At 28.3% G+C, this 23,478-nt stretch overlaps 2 protein-coding genes across 2 annotated transcripts in view; both read right to left on the bottom strand.

Moving 5' to 3' along the window:
* Positions 1-1,108: 1,108 nt before the first annotated feature.
* Positions 1,109-6,096, bottom strand: LOC113377788 (28S ribosomal protein S15, mitochondrial). Its single transcript, XM_026618208.1, has 5 exons — positions 5,844-6,096; positions 5,627-5,760; positions 2,971-3,044; positions 2,781-2,902; positions 1,109-1,434 (listed from the first exon to the last, which is right to left on the bottom strand). The coding sequence occupies exons 1-5, from the start codon at positions 6,062-6,064 to the stop codon at positions 1,155-1,157; spliced, it is 831 nt and encodes a 276-aa protein (XP_026473993.1). The 5' UTR covers positions 6,065-6,096; the 3' UTR covers positions 1,109-1,154.
* LOC113375273 (DNA N6-methyl adenine demethylase-like) overlaps positions 6,080-23,478 on the bottom strand; it is a 55,187-nt gene continuing 37,788 nt past the window's right edge. The window contains exons 16-23 of the mRNA XM_026615214.1: positions 22,083-22,302; positions 20,283-21,623; positions 15,864-15,950; positions 15,080-15,250; positions 10,898-10,966; positions 10,403-10,529; positions 8,354-8,412; positions 6,080-6,124 (exon numbers count right to left, since the gene is read on the bottom strand). Of these exons, the coding sequence (XP_026470999.1) occupies positions 6,080-6,124; positions 8,354-8,412; positions 10,403-10,529; positions 10,898-10,966; positions 15,080-15,250; positions 15,864-15,950; positions 20,283-21,623; positions 22,083-22,302 (2,119 nt within the window). The remainder of the gene's footprint in view (positions 6,125-8,353; positions 8,413-10,402; positions 10,530-10,897; positions 10,967-15,079; positions 15,251-15,863; positions 15,951-20,282; positions 21,624-22,082; positions 22,303-23,478) is intronic.

Genomic DNA, 23,478 nt, shown 5'->3' on the forward strand with positions numbered 1-23,478 from the left:
ATATATATATATATATATAATATTCTGTGGTGCATCTCTTAATGTACTTAGTTTATTTGAAACCATGTTTATTATCAGAAAAATTCTTTATGCAAAAAGTGCTCTTCCATAGTCATGCGTATTAACAAAATAATTAATTTTGTAGTAAGAATAATGTCTGTTTAACATAAAACATATTAAACATGTAATTAAGAAATTTAAAATGAAAATATTTATAATATATTTATGAAGTAAGGGTAATTCAGTTATGCCCTTTTAGCTCCTAAATTCTTGAAGAAACTATTAATAGTTGTTTAATTTCTCACTTTTTTAAGAAATACCAAAAATGATGAGTAAAATGAATCACATTTATAAATTGCATTTCAGTCCATTTGACTTGAAAATTCAGATGGCACTAGAAATTGCCTAATTTGTTTTTTCTCCTTGCTTATTGCAAAATTGCTGTTTGTTGATTACCATACAAAATTCCTTTGTTTACTAATTATCTTCCAAAATCTTTGGGTAGGAAGATGCATTACTGACCGGCATATTATCCTATTTCTCAGCAGTAGTAAAAATTGCCAAGCACCACTCATTGAATAAAATTTAGGTTACATAGGCTCTGATTAGGCTAAACAGGCAATTTATTTTACTGCAAATGAGAACGACAAAGTTCATTGTGTAGTATGTTCATACCAAAAAAAAGTTGCACAAAAAATTTATTGTGAAACATACCATCGTTTTCACAAGCATAAAAAACATCACTGGTTCTTATATTAAACATGTTAATTGTTTTCTAAGCACCATATTAGTAATTAAACTATCGAATTTCCGTCCTGCATTGTTAAATATTTTATAATGTTAATTAGGGATTTCTAAAAAAAAAACTGGTCTAGATAACTAATTAATGAATAATTGCATAATAATACTGGGAAAGTATTTTAATAATTAACTTACAAGATTAATAGCATGTATAGCGATATTGTAGTTTATTCATATACAAAGATTTTTCCACTATTTTTTTTTATTGAGAAAAATATTGAACAGCTCCTAGTTTTACGCTTGTTAAGATTTGTGTACTTGAAACTATTCATTTTAAAATAACTGTGACAATCTCATATTATATTATTCACATATTTGTATGCTAATATAGATCTTATATATTATATTCATTTTTACAAAGATGCTTCTTTAGAAACAGATTTTTTTTCAAACAGATTTTTTAATTGTCTTTGAACATTTTTCAAATTTTCTTCTTTAATTGTAACAGGTAGTCCACATTCTTTCTGATCCTTCATGATTTGTTCCATAATAGAAATTTTTCTTTTTAGAAAGCCTTCTTGCTCTGCTTTTAATAAGTTTTCATAGGCTGCCAATCTTTTAGCTTTCAACTCATCACAATATATATTAGTTAGTTTTTGCAATGATTCTTTCCTCGTTATCCAGTGAAAATGACTATATAATTAGGAAGGATGAATTTCAATCATAACTGAATTTTAATAATTACACAATGTATTATCATCTTGCCATTTCATAAGTAATTGTATTTTTATATAAATCATATTAAATATTGATAGAAACATAATGTGCAAGGTATTCATAATGAATTAGAAATGTTGGTAATATTTTCTTTTACTTATATGTATGTGTAGAATATTTAATGAAAGAGGACAATAAGTATAATAAGGTATGAGATGGAAGAACATGTAAATAATAATCTATTTATATATATATATATATATATATATATATATATTTATATGTATGTATGTATGTATTAGGGTGGCCCTTAATAGAGACATTTTCGAATTTCCTTGCTCCCAAGGGCTCCAATAGTTCCAAGTTGATAAAAAACAATTCTCTGAAAGTTTTAGCTCTTAATATTGTCTTTAAGATAGTGCGCAATTCAATCAAAATTTTGTATGGAAATAGCACGAAAAATTTTTCAAAAATTTTAAAAATGTTCTTTTATATAATTTAGAGAACAAATGAATGAGGTCTATTCAAAATTTGTCGCTAAGTTATACCTAAAAATTTTTTTTTTTTAATTTCCAAAATTTTTTCCATGCTATTTCCATACAAAGTTTGATTGAATTGCGCTCTATCAAAAAGACAATATTAAGAGCTAAAACTTTCAGGGAATTGTTTTTTATCAATTTGGAACCATTTGAGCCATTGGGAGCAAGAAAATTCGAAAATATCCATATTAAGGACCACCCTAATATATATATAATATGTGTGTGTGTGTGTAAGTATAGCTGATAAATACTGACTCTAGTTTATTGGAGTTTTAGTTGATATTTTAGCATAATTTATGCAGATATTTTTAACACAATCATAATTATGAAAGTATCAGTTTACTAAAACAATATCAAGATTTTATAGTAGGATATAGTATTTATGAATACCTAGGAGGCACTCATATAATTGATATTCATGAAGTTGTATGGAATAAATTTCACGAACTTTATCAAGGTTATACAGAGATATAATTAAGTATTTCTACTATTTTAGATATCCCATACTTACATTTGATCAAACATTATGTGAAACAAAATTAATCTTAGTTCTATTAATGATCTACATTAGTCTCTATTCCAACATTATTAAAAAGGCAAATAATAGTTTCCCTAACCTTTGAGATAAATAAAAATCAAATATTGAATTATCTTTCAATATTCAATCAACTTTCACATGAAAGATCTTTGCCAATCAAATTTAGTTTCAAAAGTGTACTTTCATGGAAATAAATATATTATGAATCAAATAGAAGAAATTAAAGCATATAATTGAGTACTTACTTTGGTGGTGGTTTATATACAATATTCAATTTTTCTAATATCCACTCAAATCTTTTGTAGTCCCATCTCCTAAGGTATTTCAAAAATTTCTTACGTTTATCAATTAATTCTTTAAGTAAAGCCTGAAATAATTTATTCTGTTTAATTGTTAAGAACTATAATTATAACATGTGAGATTTAAATGTTATACCCGGCATTTGCCATCATGCGGATTTTCCTTCATTCTATCTTGTAAACAACGAATTCTTGCTGTCATGTCTGCAACTAATAAACATAATTTGTAATAAAAGCATAATATAATTAAATTAATTTAAAAAGATTGGGACATAAATTTTGATTTTTTTTTTTTAAATCAATAGTATTCCTCTCAATTTAACTTAATTTTATTTCACCTAAGACATAACTTTTACTTAATTTTTATATCTGATTATAATTTTAGTAAACAAACTTTTTTTTGACAATTATATAATATAGAAAATAAACTATTGCTTTTATTGAAAATTCATTACTATCCTTTATACAATCATTCCATCAAAAGTCAAAACAAAAGCATTTTAAGCCCCGGTTTCCTGATTAGTGCATGCGGGACAGTTTGTTACCTAGCAACGATATGATAAATCATAATTTACGATCTTGCCTGACATATTTTACAATCTTGCCAGCCAGATTTCCCGTTAAGCTCTCTACTCACAACTAGTGTTAGAAGTATCGAGGCAAAAGATCGATATTGAGTACTTTGAAAAGTATCTAATCAAAATATCGATGCCAAAAAAATATCGTGGCGAAAGTATCGATAGTACTCAATATCGAATTTTGAGTACTTTTCATAAAAATCAAACATAAGTGCAAGAAAGATCTTTAAATATTATATCACAATATTAGAATGAATTCTATTGCTTGTAATCTGATGTGTTAAATCAGAATCATTTTCAATATTGTAAAATTTTAACAGTAATTTTTCAATACTAATTTCTAATTCTATAATTTTTCAAATAAAAAAAGACAAGTTATAATAGTTGATTATTTTTGATTAAAACAATATAATAGTCTGATACTATATTCAAAAAGCAATACTTTTTAAGTATTTTTAAGCACAATCATATTTTTAATATTTTTCAGTGCAAACAATTGCCACAAGAACCAAATTAATTTATTATTTCCTAAAAGTTTTTTGCCCACTATACTAAGGAAAGTATTCTTTAGTTTTGTTGTCATTCATTCAGAAAGGGTCAGTTGAAATCCGATTCCTAAAATATGTTCATAATGTGCACAAACTGATAACGAGACATTTTAAGATTCACGTACCACAAAGAAAATATTGCTCTTCTGTTCTTTTTTAAATTGTTTATTTAATTTTTAATTTACAAGTACTTTACTTCAACTTACAATTCACATACTTTTAGAAAGAAAAATAATAACGCATTGAAATCGATGAGTATTATTATTTGAAATAATTATATTTCGATTCTTTTTTACGCAAAATACTAATATATTGAAATTGATGAATATTATTATTTGAAATAATTATATTTCGATTCTTTTTTAAGCAAAATACTAATATATTGAAATTGATGAATATTATTATTTGTAATAATTATATTTCGATTCTTTTTTACGCAAAATACTAATATATTGAAATTGATGAATATTATTATTTGAAATAATCATACTTCGATTGTTGAATATGTTTTTATAAAACATTTTGGTACTTTAAAAAGGCGTTTCATTTTACAAAAGAGTAATAAATAAACATCTTTATTTATTAGTGTGGTCATATCCATTTTGGGTTTTTGAGCAATAAATTCTGAGACTAATGACCCTTCGTGATCATTTTTTGACACTTCTCTGAACAATTATGACCACCTAGAGAGACTATTGCATTGCATTTGGCAAAATGGTTGGTTTTCATAGTTGGTCGATAAGTGGGGTTTATAGATTACGCTGTCGATTCTTTTTGAGTACTATCGACGTAAAAGATCGATATTGGCAAATATATCGAGCTAAAAAATCGATACCAAAAGTACTCACTATCGACCGCAAAGTATCGATATTTACTCAGTACTCGATATTTCGTTCTAACACTATTCACAACAGCAGTATCTTTAACATAATTTCTGTCTATAACCGTTGCCTAGTAACGTTGGAAACTGATTTCTTAACAACTTCTGACCTCAAAAATTTCTTAACAACTTCTGACCTCAAAAATTTCTGCCGTATTTTACGAATAGAACATGTCCTATTGGGCAATAGATGAATTGTTTTGTGGCCGATACTTTCTGTGTCCAATGAGAAAGCTGTATTTTGTCACGTAAATATCAATGTGTACTTGATTCATGTACTTTGCAAGCATTCAGTTTTTATTTTATCGAATAGCTATTGTGTATATATAGCAATGTAAAAAAACGATTAGATTTTGGGAAACGCAGATCAGTAATTTTAAAATATTCACATTTCCAAAAAAAATCAAATATGGATTTTTTTCAAATTTTCGTAATTTTATCTGAAATATCAATTGAGTACATTTTATGTACTTATATTTTAGAAAATGCCTACTTACTCCTTGTTTCTCGGGAACTCTCATCATATTTATGCCTCCGAACCCTGTCTTTCATATTTCTCTAGTTAGTTCACATGTAAGGCGTCGGCGGCTTTTTCCTATTGAGAACATATCTAAATATAGCAATGTAAAAAAACGATTAGATTTTGGGAAACGCAGATCAGTAATTTTAAAATATTCACATTTCCAAAAAAATCAAATATGGATTTTTTTCAAATTTTCGTAATTTTATCTGAAATATCAATTGAGTACATTTTATGTACTTATATTTTAGAAAATGCCTACTTACTCCTTGTTTCTCGGGAACTCTCATCATATTTATGCCTCCGAACCCTGTCTTTCATATTTTCTCTAGTTAGTTCACATGTAAGGCGTCGGCGGCTTTTTCCTATTGAGAACATATCTAAAACCGACTCCTCCACACTATATTGGAAACATATATATATGTATATATATAAAATAAAATATGTTGTTGCTTATGCAATAAATTTAATATGAGTATATACTTGCTAACTATATCTGAATCTTTAAATTCAAGTGGCAATTTTTTTGAATTTGGGTACATTACAGGCTCTACATCGCCACTTTTTCTAGGATCAATGCACGGTATTTTCTCGGGTCTAACCCACTTAATTTTTAAATCACTTTTAAACGTTCTCGTACTGGGTATAAAACGTTTGATTAGGGAGACATTTCCTTGGCAGGCAAATCTATATATTGTGTTCATAGCTCAAACTTTAACTCAATGTCTATTAGTATTTAAAGATTGTATTTGTGTTAAGATAACCTAAAAAATAATAATTTTGATAGCACATAAATGACACATGACAGCATGACCACACTGAAGAAAGCAAAGCAAACGCACAAGTCACCAACCATGAAACAACCCACCAATCCTAAATGATTTGAGAAGTTTGTTCAGTTTGGCACCATGACATATTAATGACATTTGCATTGTTAGATGACTCTCAGGTCTGTTTTTTCGGAAAGATTTAAATCAAAATCCGTTTGTTTTAACATTAATATGCATTTATATAACCATCATTATTATAATACTTAATATGAGTTATACTCCAATCCATGTGCTTTGTAAATTTATTTTTTATTATTATATTAACAACATTCAGAACTTAAACAGTGCTTAAACAGAGTTTATAAAGCAATGACAAAATACCATTGTAATATGATACTTTTACAGTTAGTTGTACATATGTTGACACTTTGTGATAAATATTTCTTAAGAAAGTGAATCATTTATATTCTAGACACACAACTGAAAATTAAAAATTTGTTTATTTCTTTTGTTCGCTGTTTTGTGATTAAAAAATATATATTACCATAGTGAGCATGCTTATATAAGCATATATATATATATATATATATATATATCATTATAGATATATATATATATCTATGATGGTGAGCATCTTTATATCATAGACTTAATATAAAGCAAAACAAGACCTGTACTAATTGTAAGCAACAAGCAACAACATATATCAAATATATATATATATATATATATATATATATATATATATATATATATATATATATATATATATAGAATTTTGTGATATGAGTGTAGAACCTCGATTATCCGGACCTCGGTTATACGGATTGTGATTATCCGGACTACTAACCACGACTAATTTATATGCATGTACATACCTACAATTCGAATTTTGCAAGATTAATCCTGCAGTATAGTATATGTATGTATGTAATCTAAGAAAATATATATGTACATACATAATTTTGAATTTCTTAATAAACATTATTTTTGTTGATATCTATGTAGGTATTTGTTATTTTAAAAATACACAACATTATTCTTCATACTTTCAATTATCTGCCTGTCGACAACAATTAGTCCGGTTAATCGAGATTCTACTGATAAATATATATATAAATATATAAATAAATATATATATATATATATATATATATATATATATATATATGCATGTATGTATGTGTAAACATTCGATACAAAGTATGCATTCATATTTATAGTTATATATTTGTACTATATTTACAAGCGCATATAAAGTTATATTTCATATATACTATTGAATATATACATATTGATATATCAAATAAAATTTTATTTTATTGTTTTTAGTTAAGTATAAATGTAGTGTTAGAGCTCAGTAAGAGTGAGAGTTCATTGTTCTTAAGTGCTCGTCATCAAGGTGATGAAAACGAAAAAGAGTTGAGAGAAAGAGTAGAGAGTCCACAGAAGAGGAGGTATTTTCAGTGAAAGGAGTGCTGAGACAATAACTAGGTATATTCATAATACTTTATAAAGTTTTGCATTCTTGATTTAGTTCTTCTTCTGATAAAAAGAAGGGCACCATCAATTGAAACAAATCATATACTTCACATTCATCTTCATTTCATGTATATGTACTACTTCTAACGGCTCATCAGCTGAGGTTTTCAATAAAATCTGTATATAAATTGAACATGTATATATATATATATATATATATATATATATATATATATATATGATTGAATTCTTGGAGGGCGTAACATCAAGTAAAAAATATTGAAGTAGAGATTTTTGCAACATATTTATGGATTCTACTCTTTATTTAGTTAAAATTAATTTTTTTTTATCCCAACATTAAAAATACAAATAACACATATAAGCAGTTATTTTTATAAGGTTTAACAAAATGATTTTCACTTTACTTTCGAATTGTAATAAATATTAAAATTTTATACTTAAATATATATTTCAACCATTATTTTTTACTAGAGAAAATATGTGTACGGCTGACACAAATTAAAATAAAGTTATTATACTATATAAAAACTATAGTCGGAACATATGGGTTTGAAAAAAAATCATACTTTTTATTGATGTTGTGCCCAGGCATCAAATATCTGTGTATACCTAGATACACATTATTATACACAGGAAATAAAATTTATTTTTGTAATCTATTGTTTTTCAACAAGATCATTATTATAACTTGCATATAATCTTATCTTTAAGAGAATTTACCTTTATTGTCCAAACTTCATTATTGCAGTGCAGTTCTATCACATGCATGGCACCTCTGCCTGGATAAACGTTTTCTAAAATGCATTGACCCTTATATTTTGTATCTTTAGTCGAAAATATAGCGATTTGGGAAGCCAAAACGCATTGGGAAGCGGTCAAAATAGATAATTTTTGACGGTTTGAATCACATGTTGCGTCAAAATCAAATTTTCAATAATGATTTCTACTATTTCTGATAAAATGCTTGATAATCTTCTACCTAAAACAATGAACTATATCAATTTTATTTACATATTTGACTAAAGAAATCTATTAAATAATATCCAACAAATGGTGTACTAGTTGTTTAATCGTATTAACTAAAGTAAATCCGAAAGGGGATTTTTTACGTACACTAATAGTAGCAATATGCACACAAATTAAAACTGAACTAGTTGTAAGCAGCATTTTGCCTTGAGGCAATAAGAATTTTTCAAAAATAATCTTTATTTTTTTTACTAAAAACAAATCAATGCAAGTTTCAATTCCTATCTTTACCATCTAATTCAATTTTTTATTGGTATCTTTTAAACAACTTATAATATCTGAAATAGCAAGGTACAAGGTATAGGAGTTTTTATAACTAAACCACTTCGTAAGCGTTGTAATTATTTTACGCTTTACGTCGTAAGCACATACAGTAGAACCTCGTTTATCCGGACCTCAGTTATACAAATTATAAGCGATTATGTACATAGCTACAATTCGAATTTTTGCACGATTAATGTTGCAGTTCAGTATAGGTATGTAATGTAATCTAAAAAAAAATAAAGATTTACGTACATAAGGAAGTTTTAATTTTTTAATAAACATTATTTTCGTTGATATCTATGTATGTTTTTGTTCTTTTTAATAAATGCACAACATCATTCTTTATACATTTAATTATCCGGATGACTATCGACAACAATTAGTCCGGTTAATCGAGGTTCTACTGTAATATCTTAGAATGTCCGTTAGAACCATGAACTCTATCCCGAAACAAAATTTCATTAAAATCGTAAAAAATATAACATTCAATTACAAAGAAACGTCCCGGCCGATCTTTGCCAAAATTAATTAGTAAGTTTCTAACTAATTTATTTCGAACTGTTTTTGAATTGTTAAAATCGGTTGAGAATGTTTAGAAAACGTGGACGAAAAGCTTTGGACTTTGCTGCTAATTCTAAAAAAACGGTTCGACAGTAACTCGCGAAAAGCTAATCAATGCGAAACCTTATTGAGTTACCTTGAATGGCTTTACGTTTTTGAAATCGGTTTTTTTGAGTATACGTCTACGAAAGGTCAGTTTTCGGCGCACATACACACAGAAGAAAAAATATAATTTTGACGAATTTTTAAAATTAAACGACTTGTCGTAGGGCCGTAATATTTTAGTATGATCTATAAGACTATGGTTCATTCAAAAAATTCATAAAAATCGTCGAAAAAAATCGGCCCCGCACGATTCCCAACCAATATCTTTCAAACAGTTTTTAAATTTTAAAAATCGATTCAGAATTGCGGGCTAAAACGTGGACGAAAAAATTTTCACTTTTCGGCGATTTACAAAGAAACGGCTCAGCCAATCGTCGCACAGAAACGCTAGTCCTCATCGAGATACATCGAAAGGCTTTTAAATTTTTGAAATCGGCCCAGCCGTTTTTGAGAAAACGTCGATTTACGGCAAAAAATCTATTTATATACACACACACACATACTTTTTTCAAATTTGGTCTCATTCGATTCAGAATGGCTTGAAACGTCAAGAAACATAAAATTAGCGAATCGAATTTTTTTATTAAAACATAAACTTCTCCTTCGGGAAGTTAAAAATAAGATTTTCCTCCGTGCAGCATATTTTATAATATTTTAGTAATAGCAATTAAATAGGATAGCGGGAATATAAGATATAAAGTAGATGTTATATTGAAAATAGAAAAATAAACAAATTATACTGAAATAGATCATTTTTGCTTTGCACCCTGATTATTATTAGTATTATACAATATTCATAACCGTTATTTTTACCTCCTGACAATCTTTTCAAAGTGTCTTCTGATCCCGCAATTCTAAAGAACTCTTTGCTAAACAGTTTCAAATCTTTTATCACTTGATCTGTTGCCCAGTCTGGCATTTTCACATCTTTGTTGGATTGCTACAAAATGGAAAAATTATTTGCACATCGAACCAACGCAAATTTATCAATTCACTGTAAATTTTAGGGTAATATAATGATTATATTATATTATATTTACCATTGATTCTAAAGTGAGAAGTGTGAGCCACAATTTTTTTGGATTCTGTATAGAATTTGCACCAAATTTTTTTACTATTGCTGCCAAAGATTTTGATTGCATACGTTTTATTGAAGCAGAAAATTCAGGTGTTTTTTTCTTTAATTCCTTGAAAAATGCTGGACATTCTTCTTTATTAAAAAATTTTGTATACTGTAATTATTATAACTTTATATTAAAATTTTTCAAATTTTTATAAGGTCAAACAGAACATAATTTATTTTAATACCTGATCAGTTTCATTACAGTAAATTGTTGCTAGTTCATCTTTTGTCCAATTTTTATACTTGTCAACTTCCTGCAAAACGTAATTTTACTTGAAGATAAACATTGCATTTTATCTGTTAATTACGAAGAATTCGGTCAGATAGTTTCCCATCAAAACTAATATATGTCACGAGAATCTTAAACTACAGACAAAATAAACAATCTAATGAGAAGAAACGGTTTAGCTGATATTTGCACAAACTTAATCAACAAGGTCCCGAATTGCTGTGTTTAGAAAAATCAAAAATTTAACATTTAATTGTAACGGAAAAAGTGGATCGAATTATATAATTTATATTAATCCCTATATATATATAATATTGGCCTTTAATAATAATAATATAAGTACCTTTGAAAGAAAAACTATACTTCAACTGTTAATTTCAAATAAACGACTCGACCTATTTTGGTTTGATACCATTTAGCGTTTAAATAAATAAATTTATTATAGTTTTAAAATATTAAAAAAATTTCAACAGTTAATTACAAAGAAATGGCCTGATCAAAATTTACAAAAAACGAATGAGCATGATTTCTACGTGATATTTTACTCTTAATTACAAAAAAAAGCGGTTCGACCGATCTACTCGCAATCGTATAATGAACTACAGTCGATATTGAGTTTTTGAGAAAATGCGTATATATATACAGTAGAATCCGATTAGTATGACGCCGGATATATTGACAACCGCTTAATATGACGTAATCGCACTAGGAATTTGGTTTTCATATAAAATTCCTTAAAAAAACAGCTGTCTAGTCGGATATATTGACCTCGCTTACATTGACATGTCGCTTATAATGACCCATTTTTGCAAAAAAATATGTCCAATTATAATGACCGACATGATTTTACATGATGTGGCCAAGTCTACGAAAGCGATTGCTATGCCTTTTGTGCACAGTAGCACCAGGGACTGTTTTTACAATAAAATTATGCAAAGAAATCAATCAAAAATTACTGATTACTTACATTAAAAAAACACATTTGTATGTTTATGGGTAGGGTAGACTAATTATTAATGGCCCACCACGAATATCTCATAAACAAATAAAATTAGATTTTTTTTTAACAATTATATTTGATAGTAGAGGGCGAAAAATGTATAAATTCATAACCAGCCATCACCTTTATTCTTATGATTTTGCTATCAGAAGATAAGCGGCACATAACTGCAATAAAAAGGACCAGCTGAACCTTTACTTTGGCAAAGGTGTAAGCAATAAAATAGTAAAGTTTAAACAAAAACAATTTTACAAGAGATTAATTGAATAAATTTTTATTCCGGCTCTTCTGATGAATATTTCTGACCAATAGCAGATCAATGTAATATACTGTGTTGTCTTTGTAACAAATGTACCCACAGAATTAATATTTTGCATTGGTTCAATAATGTAGCATAAAATGCCTTTAAAATTTAATAAAAGAAATTGCATCTGTTCGCCCCCTGATTGTTCCACTTTACCCTGTATGTGAAGTAAGATGGGTCAGATACCGAATGTTTAAAAAATAGTAAAAAATATAATATTTATATAATTAGGAATTATGTACGTATATATGTATGAAAATTTTTCTGAATATAGTTCGATAGATGCTTCTTTGATGTATGTTATTTGTTGTTCATTGGGTTTAGACAGTATAATTACCGTAAGTCAAATTGGACCGTTCTGCCCCCGCCCTACCCTATGTAAATTTTAATGTGTCATTTTTATTTTTAATTAAAACGTTTGTATAGGCTTTTCTTTTAAATTACTGAAACATGTAACATATTTGCATATTAAAAAGTTTTTCTTCAGTACGCTTTTAATGACGACCGGTTAGTATGACGAGATTTCGGCGTCCCTTCGATGTCATACTAAGCGGATTCTACTGTATATATATATATATATATACATGGTCTGTTCAAAAAGTACCCGGAATTACTAATAATTAAATTTCGCGGGTCTGGAGTGTCTGATTGTCAAAATTTTTTTTTATTGTGTTGGTATACATGCCCCTAAAATATGATGAAATTTTCAGCTATATTCACTGTTTACTTTGTCTGTGGTAGTCGACGTGTTTTTCTGAGCTCGGCGATTTTTACAATGGAAGAATTGAAAAAGTCAAAGAATTTGTATTAAATTTTGCGTAAAAAATGAAATAAAGTGTTGCAAAGTGCAAAAATTCACCAGATATGGCTCCGTGTGACTTTTTCCTATTCTCAAAGTTGAAGAGACCCATGAAAGGACGGCGGTTTTCCTCGATTGAAGAAAATCGCCGAGAGTGCTCAAGGACATATCAAAAAGTGAATATCAAGGGTGCTTCGAAAATTGGAAAAAACGCTGGCATAAGTGTATTATATCTGGGGGGGACTACTTTGAAGGGGACCACATTAATGTAGACGAATAAATAAATAAAAAAACGAAAATTACGAAAACTTTTTGAACAGACCTCGTATATATTGATGAGTTATTTAGAATCGGGCAGTAACACCAAGTAAAAAAAAACTAAAGTAGTTCTGAAATACTTGTTAAAAAATTGTTAAAAAATAATTAGTTTAAATGTTCCAGTTATTTATAGCCTGGTTTATCACAGTGTAATAGTGTAGTTTATTTTTGTATAATTAATTTTGTTTTTTCCACTGAATGACGGTCTCGATGAAGACGGAAACGTATGGATAAATAAAGTATTTCAGAACTACTTTAGTATTTTTACTTGGTATTACTACCCGATTCTAAATAACTCATCAAAATATATATCAACACGAAACTCACAAATTTCAATATATATATATATATATATATATATATATATATCTTCTATATATATAAAAATAAGTCGGGTTTTCCTTCCTGACGAAATAACTCCAGAACGCACGAACCGATTTCGACAATTATGCATTCATTGAAAAGTTTTCGGGCTCAGCAAGGTTTATAGCTAAGAAAATTAGTTGTGCATGGCATCGTGCCTTAATGCAAGCTACTGGAACTTCACGCACCGTAATTAAAAATTCAAGTAATAAAAATAATCAATAACTGTTTTAAATAATTTCAAATAGATTATCTTCTATATATATAAAAAAAAGTCGGGTTTTCCTTCCTGACGAAATAACTCCAGAACACACGAACCGATTTCGACAATTTTGCATTCGTTGAAAAGTTTTCGGGCTCAGCAAGGTTTATAGCTAAGAAAATTAGTTGTGCATGGCATCGTGCCTTAATGCAAGCTGCTGAAACTTCACGCACCGTAATTAAAAATTCGAGTAATAAAAATAATCAATAACTGTTTTAAATAAACTCAAATAGATTATCTTCTATATATATATAAAATAAGTCGGGTTTTCCTTCCTGACGAAATAACTCCAGAACGCACGAACCGATTTCGACAATTTTGCATTTGTTAAAAAGGTCTCAGGCTCAGCAAGGTTTATAGCTAAGAAAATTAGTTGTGCATAGCATCATGCCTTAATGCAAGCTGCTGGAACTTCACGCACCGTAATTAAAAATTCGTGTAATGACATTAGTGAGAATTATCAGAATTATGCTTGGTTAAGTCAACGAGCAATTCTTGCCGCAAAGAATAATGATGTACACGCTCTGAATTTCACCATTCAATCAAAAATTGCTGGCGATTTGGTGACATACCAATGATTCTGACTGGTCTTCCGTTTGACTTCAAACGATTGCAATATCCAGTTCGCCTTGCGTTTGCAATAACAAGTCGCAAAGCCAATCGCTTAGTGTTTGCGGGATAAATTTCTAATAGATTATTTAGAAAATCATTGTTTTTCACATGGGCAGTTAAACGTTGCCTGTTCACAAGTTGGAAAACCATCCGCTTTGTTTGTGTTAACGTCAGACCAAAAAACAAAAAATGTTTACCAAAGATCACTTCTATGAAACGGATAATTTGCGGATTCACTTTCATTTACTTAGAGAAGTTCAACTAAAAAACACTTCATTTTTGTAATCAAAATGAATTCGTTACTGTTGTATAATAAAATCAAATTTTTCTTTTTAAAATATAAAACAAGCAAAAAATTTATTCATCTTTCTCACGAAACCATTTGGTGGCGAAACGGAGTTCGTCGGGTTTGCTAGTATATATATATATATATATATATATATATATATATGTGTGTGTGTTGTGTGTGTTAATTATTACCTTGTTACATAAGCCAGCGGCTATGACCAGAGCTGTTAATTCGCAAATTTCATCTTTTGTTGAGCAAATTTTAAAATTGCTTTTATTTATATCAGAAGTGTTCCAGCCCAATGCAAATCCATAAGCATCTGCCAAGAATCGACCAGTATTATAAGCCATCTCAACACCGTTCTAAAATAATTAATTGTTATGTGTGGTTTATGATCAATAATCATCAATACATTTTGCAATTTAAATTCTATTTTATACAAGCATAATTTTTGAAAAATCCTAATTTTTTTCATTAAAATCTTAATAAGACAAGTTTAGGTCATATTAAACTGAAAGTCGCATGAAAATATTGCTATCAAATTAAAAAATATACTTTTTACCTCAATAAATTTCATTTTTACCCCATTTCGGTAATTTACCTCCGTTTTCCAACCGCTACATTGAAAGATAACTCAATAAATACAATTTACTTTTGTGTTAAGATTGTCTATTTGGCTTACAATATTAATAATAGTGTTATTAACGACGAAATGACAAATAAAAAATAAAAAAATGCTATCATCATCAGCTGTATTATTTACTTTGCTTCCTCGCGGAGTTTTCAAGCGGCGCCTGCTAACGTAAGCGATTTTGCTTTTTAGTTTTCAATCAAAATATATAGTTTCTGGGCCAAAATATATTATTATGTACGATTTCACGCATACAATATCTATTGTATTAATTTTTTACACAAAAATATTCAATTGCGTTATTTTATAATCGAAAAAACTTTTATATTTGAATTTTAACTTACAGTTGTTAAAGCGTTTCCAAAATCTGTCTGCAGAATTTGGTAAGCGCCATCATAATTTTTTGGCACGTGTTCCGCTTCAGTTACAGTCTAAAATAAAAATGATTTAAAATAATACATTTGAAAAGCTGATATATGTAAATAATATAAATATATTTAATATTTTATATTTAAATATTATTAATATTATTAATTATATACTTACAACGAAAACATGTTTTAATTCTGCTTTACAGTATGCGTCAAAACTAAGGGCACTAAATAATATATAAGTTCCGAGAACATTTTTTTAATACAAATTATAATTGCTAGTTCATACGTATTTCGTAACAACAATCCAAAGAACAATGTCTTGGTTCTATATATACTTTTCAAATGTTTGTTAACTTAGGATATGTTATGTAAACAATTTAGAAAATAATACTTAGGATATGTTATGTAAACAATTTAGAAAATAATACACACATCTGCTATTTCGTATAACAATATGCTGTTAATATATGCCATTATATTAAAAAAGGTTGTGTATTTCCTGTTTATTAACAATATTTTTACATATGTTTAAATATGTATCAAGGTGAAATAGTTTAATGCTTTAAATAATTTTTTACAAGATCCCTATTAAAGTTGCAAGTTGCGATAAATAAGTATGAAAAATATGAATCATCTAATAAGTGGTATAATAATAAAAAGTGTAAATAATCAAACTCAACCTTTAAGTTGTTTGTGTACTATTTATATATGATTATTAAATTTGGTGTATTGTAATGGAAGAAGTGCGGTTCAATGGCATTCAATTTACTTATTTTTAGGTAAATACTAAATCATCTTTGTCTAAAATTATTATTTGTTAAATATATAAATTATAATTTATTCCATATAATAAGAAGCATTAAATTTAAATGTTATAATATAAATGAAGCGACTTCTGACAACAAAACAGAAAAAATAGGTTTCAATTCCGAGCTTTTTATATTGAACTCTGAAAAAACTAATTTTGGAAAAATGGACTTATTCATGAACTAGTTGAACGTTTTAGTATATTATGTAGTTTTTATATCACCTACAATGAGGAAAATTTATTCATACAATAGACAGGTTAGTATTTATATTTTTATTGAACTAATGATTTAAAATATAATAATCTTATATAAGATAAGAAAATAAATTCTTATAAAAAATTAGTCAATCTTACTTAACTTTATATATACTTTAATACACGTAATCACCACCTTTAATTAAATTGAATCTTATTGCAGTAGCTCTTTAATATATGATTAAATTCGATCCATCAGGTGGTGGCATAGCATCAAATCAAATTAAAAGTAACTACACAATTTAACTAAGGAATGGAATAAGCCCCTTTGCATATGGCACAATTTTAACTTTTTAAACATGTGCTGTTTTATTACATGTATCTACTATTTTATTATACTAATCTTAATAAAAAATAGTTCACTAGCGTAAACTAATTCGGCTTTGAAAAATTAGATTTTTTAATACTGGGATATGTTACCGAAATATAGAGTTCACCCTGAACGATGTACGATGCATTTAAATTATTAGAAATATCCACACGCTGATTATTACTTTATTTTGAAAGTTTCAAAAATGTTACTGCTAGACAGAAATAAATTTGTTGGAATAATGAATTAGTACACCACATTGCATTTTTAGTAAACAATCGAAACTCAATCGGACTAGATACATAGTTCGAAAACTTGTGTCTAGTGATAATGCAATATATAACAGAATATTGTATTTTCAATAAAACTTTTTTCTTTTGATAAGATCTCTTAATTAGTCAGTATAATTCGTTGATTTTCAAACAAAATAGAAATGGAAATATCTATTATCGCTTTTTATCATAGTTCTTTAAAAAAAACAATTGTTTTAAGGGTTAAATATATATCAAATAAAAATATTGCTTAGTATTTGTAACGTACAATGTAAAATATTATATTCTTAAATTAACTTGAATTAATTACTTCATTACCGATTTTTTTTACATAAAACACTTACAAGAAGAAAAAATACTTATATATATATATATATATATATAACATTTAAATGAAATTTACATGCGATCATATAATTAACATTCTACAAAATAAATTATGATTTACAAAAATGTGAACGTATTAAAATACTAAAAGTAGCACGTCAATAACAAACTCACTTTAATATAAACATTTCATCCTTGTTATCTACATAGTAGGATATGTACATATTACGTGATTTATGTAGTTATAAAATTGGATACGTTTACTTATATGATAATTAATCTTAAGTCCGCAATTTAATTTTAAACTGATTCTATGATCAAATGATCCTTCCAATTGGAGCGAATTCGTCAGCGATGCCTATTCAAATAAAATAGCACACTCTCAAATGCGTTTGATCCATACTTTATAAAAATGATGCAATTTTTCAGACATATTTATTTAACAAACGATTTTCAACAAAATTTCACGCTTTCGTGAGGTTACAATTGAAAACAACCATTACGCGCGATGTAATCGGGCGCGATTGCATTTTAAAATATGAAAAATGAAAGCAAATGCAACACCAAAAACGTATTTAAAACTTCAACACGCCTATTTCTAAATTAAAGTTCAGTTACAATCGACTGTTTTTGTCGCGTTTGAATATCGGCTGTTTTGTATAATCGTAATATAGTAAAATAAAATATTCTCAATAATAAAATAGCTATTAAAATAGATTAGAAACAAATCCCGTATTTAGTTAATTATTATAGATGCGACCTTTTTATATGATCAAGTATTTCTTCGTGTTGACTAACAATTAACATCAAATATATTTTTTTAATATTCTTACGTTTGATGATTTTCGCATATATTTGAATAATTAAAAAAACATTCGATTCATATTTACAATTTGTTGAGGTATTTAGAAAGGCAGACCAGACGTTTCAGAGATACGGGTCAATAGTGCAAAAGAAGGGCACTTGTTAGCCTAAAACAAATATTGGACTTGGTTAGGAATAAGATTTTTAATAATATGCAGCATTATTGTTTTATTAAATTTGATGTTGTACCTGTATATGAAATTTTATAATTCACTTCCAAAAAACGAACGTTTTCTACATGCACGGATATTTTGAATATTGTTTGAAGATTAAAAATAAATCTTTCGTGCTATTGCGCAAGAAATTTATAGTTTGCGAAGCAAAATTTAAAATAAGTAAATGTTAAATCTTTTAAACACGCTATCGAAATTTAAACTTTTTCGTTTGATATTGATATCAGAATAATTGTGCTTGTAAACAAGTGTAACAAATAAAGTAGTATTACACAGTAGGATAGGGCGAGGCACTAAGGTCCAATTTGAGTTTGAGCAATTATATTGTGAAAACCAAACCAATTATATTACAACAAATAACACATATCAAACAAGCAACTATCTGACTATGTTCATTGTAGGAATTTTTTTTTTCTGTTTTTCAAAAATTTGTAATCAGGTCCTTTTTACTCCATGGACAGGAAGTTGGGACGGTCAGTGGGCAAACAAGTGCAATGTACTATTTTAATTTCAAAGGAATTTTACAAAATAATAGCTACATTATTCAACCAATGCAATAAATTTCATGGGTAATTTTTTACAGAGATAACACAGTAAATAATCTGATCTGGTATTGCGTTAGAAATATTCATCAGCAGAGCTGGAAAAACTGTATTCAATTTATCTCTTGTAAAATTGCTTTTTTTTAACTAATTTACTTTTTTCTTTGCTATTTATTATTTTTTACAGTTTGCCAGGGTAAAGGTTCATTTGGTTCTTTTGTATCCTTTTGGTCCAGGTTGTAAGTTTTATAGAGGTTATATAAAAACTGAATCTAACTTTAAAATCAGCAATAAATCTTATAAAACAATTAAATAACGTAAACCTAAAAACTATATTCAAGTCTCGTAAAAATAAGCAACAATCAAAACAAATAACAACGAAAGAAAATACTTTTGTTATGGATTTTCAAGCATTGCCGTTTTTCTCCGATAGCAACGTCGTAAGAATCAAGGTGATGGCAGGTTATACGTCTTTTTCCCTCTACTTTCAATTATTGTTGTTAAAAAATTCTGTTGAAAAATGCTTATAGAAATGATTTAGTAGTATATCATATGGCAGAACAAGATTTATTATATAATAGTTATAACTTTAAAACAAAGTGAAACAAGTTTATTTACATTTTTTATATGAGTAAATGATAATTCTTATTCATATCCAGAAAAAAGTTGAAAATATGCTAGGGCCATATATAACATATGAAATTAGAAATATTAAGAGGTAATTTATTTGATGAGTTCCATATATATTTTATATTAGTAAATTTTTAGTCTTGTTCTGACGTGTGAAAAAACTTCGAAATAAATGATATTTATTTATTTAAATAAACTAGGTTAAAACGTTACTCTCCTGATAAGGTCCTGTCACAACACATGGATGCATAGGAAACAGAGTCGTCCAAGACATGGTTGTTAGTGTAGGAGCGCGAATAATAATTTGTTTGTTATCCCCTGTAACCAAGGACTTAGATTCTGTTTCGCTTGCAACATCACATTCAACTGAAGCACTCAGTTCACAATTTTCTGCATTTTTGCCATCGTTGACAGCTATGCTTTTGTTCGCGGAGTCGTTATTTAACGCATTAGGAGTAACGTTGTTAACGTTGCTATTGCCCATTTTCTTCAATCTCATTTTTTCCTCCCATTCTACTAGTCCATGTTTTGGCCTATTTAAATTTCGATGTTGGTAAAACACCAACGATATGCGAGAGGGATTCAGACGATTTGGATTCTTTAGCGCTGTTGTAGCATGCATTTCGTGTTTAGCGCACTCAAATAAAACACTTCCGTGTCCCAAAGCAATTGCGACTCCGCCCATTTGTGAATCTTTAAAGCATTCTAAATTATCAGAAATTTCTGTTAGTTCGCCAATTGGTTCAGGCTTTGATGTGTCAAGAACACATGGCATTGGAAAAGGTGGGTAGTAACACCAATTAGCAGAAGCTGGGTTCTGATACAAATCAGGAGGTCCTAAGCCATAGTTTTGATATGCATAAGGATTATAACAATTACTTAAAAGTTCTTCACGTTTAATTTTATCATTATTATAATAATCCACATTGGAAGAATAGTTATCATATTGCATATGACCATAATGAGCACTGAATTGATAATTTCCCAAATAATTACCATAGCTATGTTGAGCATAAGAACCATATTCGGAAGTATCTGATTTCAAAATGTGGTGTTCCTTAATGTAATTACGATTTTCAACTCTATGAGGTGTTGAAAATTCGTATTTTGAATAACTATCAATTGAAATATCATTATATGATTCAGAGGCCTTCATTCTGGAGGGTGTTTGAGATTCGTTTAAATCAATTTTATTATCATCAATATTAGAAATTCCAGTTTTCAATAAAGCAGTAGTAGAATCTGGGTAGAAAGCGTTACTGTATTCGGTCCATTGATTAGAGCTATCAAGAGAGCTATAATAACCACGTTTCTGTGAATCGATGAAATAATTACTATTGTTTTCGCTCGCCATTATTGCATGGTGATTGTATAAGGTGTTATTATACATATTGTGAGATTTGTCATAATTACTATATGGTACATCTAATACTGTGCTACTAATTTGATTGCTTTGAAGTTGAGCCTCTGTCATATTGGATGTCATATCTAATAAACTAGAATACCCGCTGTGCATTTGCTGAGGAGTGATTCTGTTTGATGGTGTCACCTGCATAAAAAATAAATACAAGATGAATTTATGGTTTATAATAATTCTTTTAGCAATAAAACACTGACAAAAATATATATTATAAGACAAATTTTGATTTAGTAAACATTTTTTTAGTAATATTTCAAATAGCATCATAGTTTATATATAATACTTCTCTATTTATCTTCATAGTTTGAAATACAAAATTAGTTGAATATGCATAATTGTTTACTACTTATCTACTTATTTTGCACATTTTCGATACGATTTTTGGTGGTGTGTGAAAGGATATGTTTATTTCTACAATTCAAACTTACATATCACCATCCCTTTAATTTTAGAAAAAGCAATGACTACAACACAAGAATAAAGAAACAAAATGATATGAATAATATACAATTGATATAAGTATATCAAGATCAGAAACTAATTTTCGTCTCGAAAACAAAGCATAACGAAAATTAAACTATATCTCACCTGTGGTGAATTTTGACCCATGTCCTTTCTGGAAGCATTATTGGTAGTTATATCTTTATTGTTGTATCCTCCCAACGCATTTCTATTGGATGAAGGGGTAGATGATTCGGACGATGGAGCGGAGGGCTGCTCCGCTGGATGTGCGTCGTCTTTACGTTTTTTTCCATGCCTCCTACAAGGCTGCAGTGGTACGGTGCGTACACGCACTTCGCTAGAATACCTAGTTACATAGAAAAATTGTCAATAAGTCATTTAGGCCATATGTTCCAAGAGGTCTTAATGATTTGGAAATATAAAACAGCGCTTACTGCACAATTAGCTCACTCTTCTCACCACGTCTTACATAAGAAAAATCATTAGTTGACATTATGATACTGTAATATGGTAAACACTAGACACAATCGAATTATTAACTTAAAACATGGCTTGTAAATATCTATTGGCCCTAATTTAATTAATAAAAATTAATTCCCAATAATAACCAAAGCTAAAATATACATAGAAAAGACGAGATTGTGTAGCATTCGCATTCAGCCCGGCTAGTTGATAAAGTATTTCTAATTTTAGTATTATTAAATGAATAATAATTTATAATTAACTTCCCGTAGGGCAAGTTATAGTAATCGCAAAAAAATCGAAAATGAAAATTTTTATATATCTTTACGTTGTAGAGGTTTCTGAATATTTTGGCATACCTTAGAAAAAAAGAGATGTGTGTGTGTGTATGCGTGTATGTATGTGTGTGCGGATACAAATTTTTGTCGACGATTTCGGGAACACGAATCAACCGATTTGAATAATTCAAAAAACATTCGATTCGTATTGATAAGGAGACGTGCTGATTAGTTTTTGGCGAAGGCTAGTCTAGCCGTTTCAAAGATACGGGACAAAAAGTGCCGAAAACTGTAACTCAGTTTTTAAGAGAACGGAGCGTCCGATTTGAATAATTCAAAAAACATTTCACTTGTATTGACAAGATGAAAAATTGATCAAATTTTCATGAAGGCAGGTCTAGCGGTTTCGGAGATCTAATGAAAAATGTGAAAAAAAAATGCCATTCGGCGGTTAAAAAAGATCATTAGACATATGCACATCAAATTATCAGATATTTTATAGAGATTTTAACAATAAGTATATTTTTTTTTACATTTCTATGGGTTCCGTACCAATGCTTATGCGTCAGACGGCGGCGCGGCACTTGCGCGCGCTTTGACATTTCGTCTCTTTGCAGTTCAAGCAGTACGATTGCTTTGAATAAAAGTTCAGAATTTCCAAAATATGTCAAAATGATAAAAACATTTTTCTTTTCAAAAAAATTTGTTTTCAAAAAAAAAATTTTTTTTTCAAAAAAAAGTAAATTTTTGTCAAATTTATAGTTTCTCAAAAATCTAATTTT

The sequence above is a fragment of the Ctenocephalides felis genome, unplaced genomic scaffold (genome assembly GCF_003426905.1).
Source record: "Ctenocephalides felis isolate EL2017-DRISC unplaced genomic scaffold, ASM342690v1 CF-g0.4_SCAFFOLD_01886, whole genome shotgun sequence".
Taxonomy (NCBI): Eukaryota; Metazoa; Arthropoda; class Insecta; order Siphonaptera; family Pulicidae; genus Ctenocephalides; species Ctenocephalides felis.

What these genes read in the sequence shown, in the direction of transcription:
- LOC113377788 (XM_026618208.1), bottom strand. Translation starts at nt 6,064, where the DNA reads ATGAACACAATATATAGATTTGCCTGCCAAGGAAATGTCTCCCTAATC. An exon ending in GAGTTCCCGAGAAACAAGGA is followed by an intron (nt 3,045 to 5,626) that starts GTAAGTAGGCAT and finishes TATGTTTATTAG; the next exon opens with TTGCAGACATGACAGCAAGA. An exon ending in CGCATGATGGCAAATGCCGG is followed by an intron (nt 2,903 to 2,970) that starts GTATAACATTTA and finishes AAATTATTTCAG; the next exon opens with GCTTTACTTAAAGAATTAAT.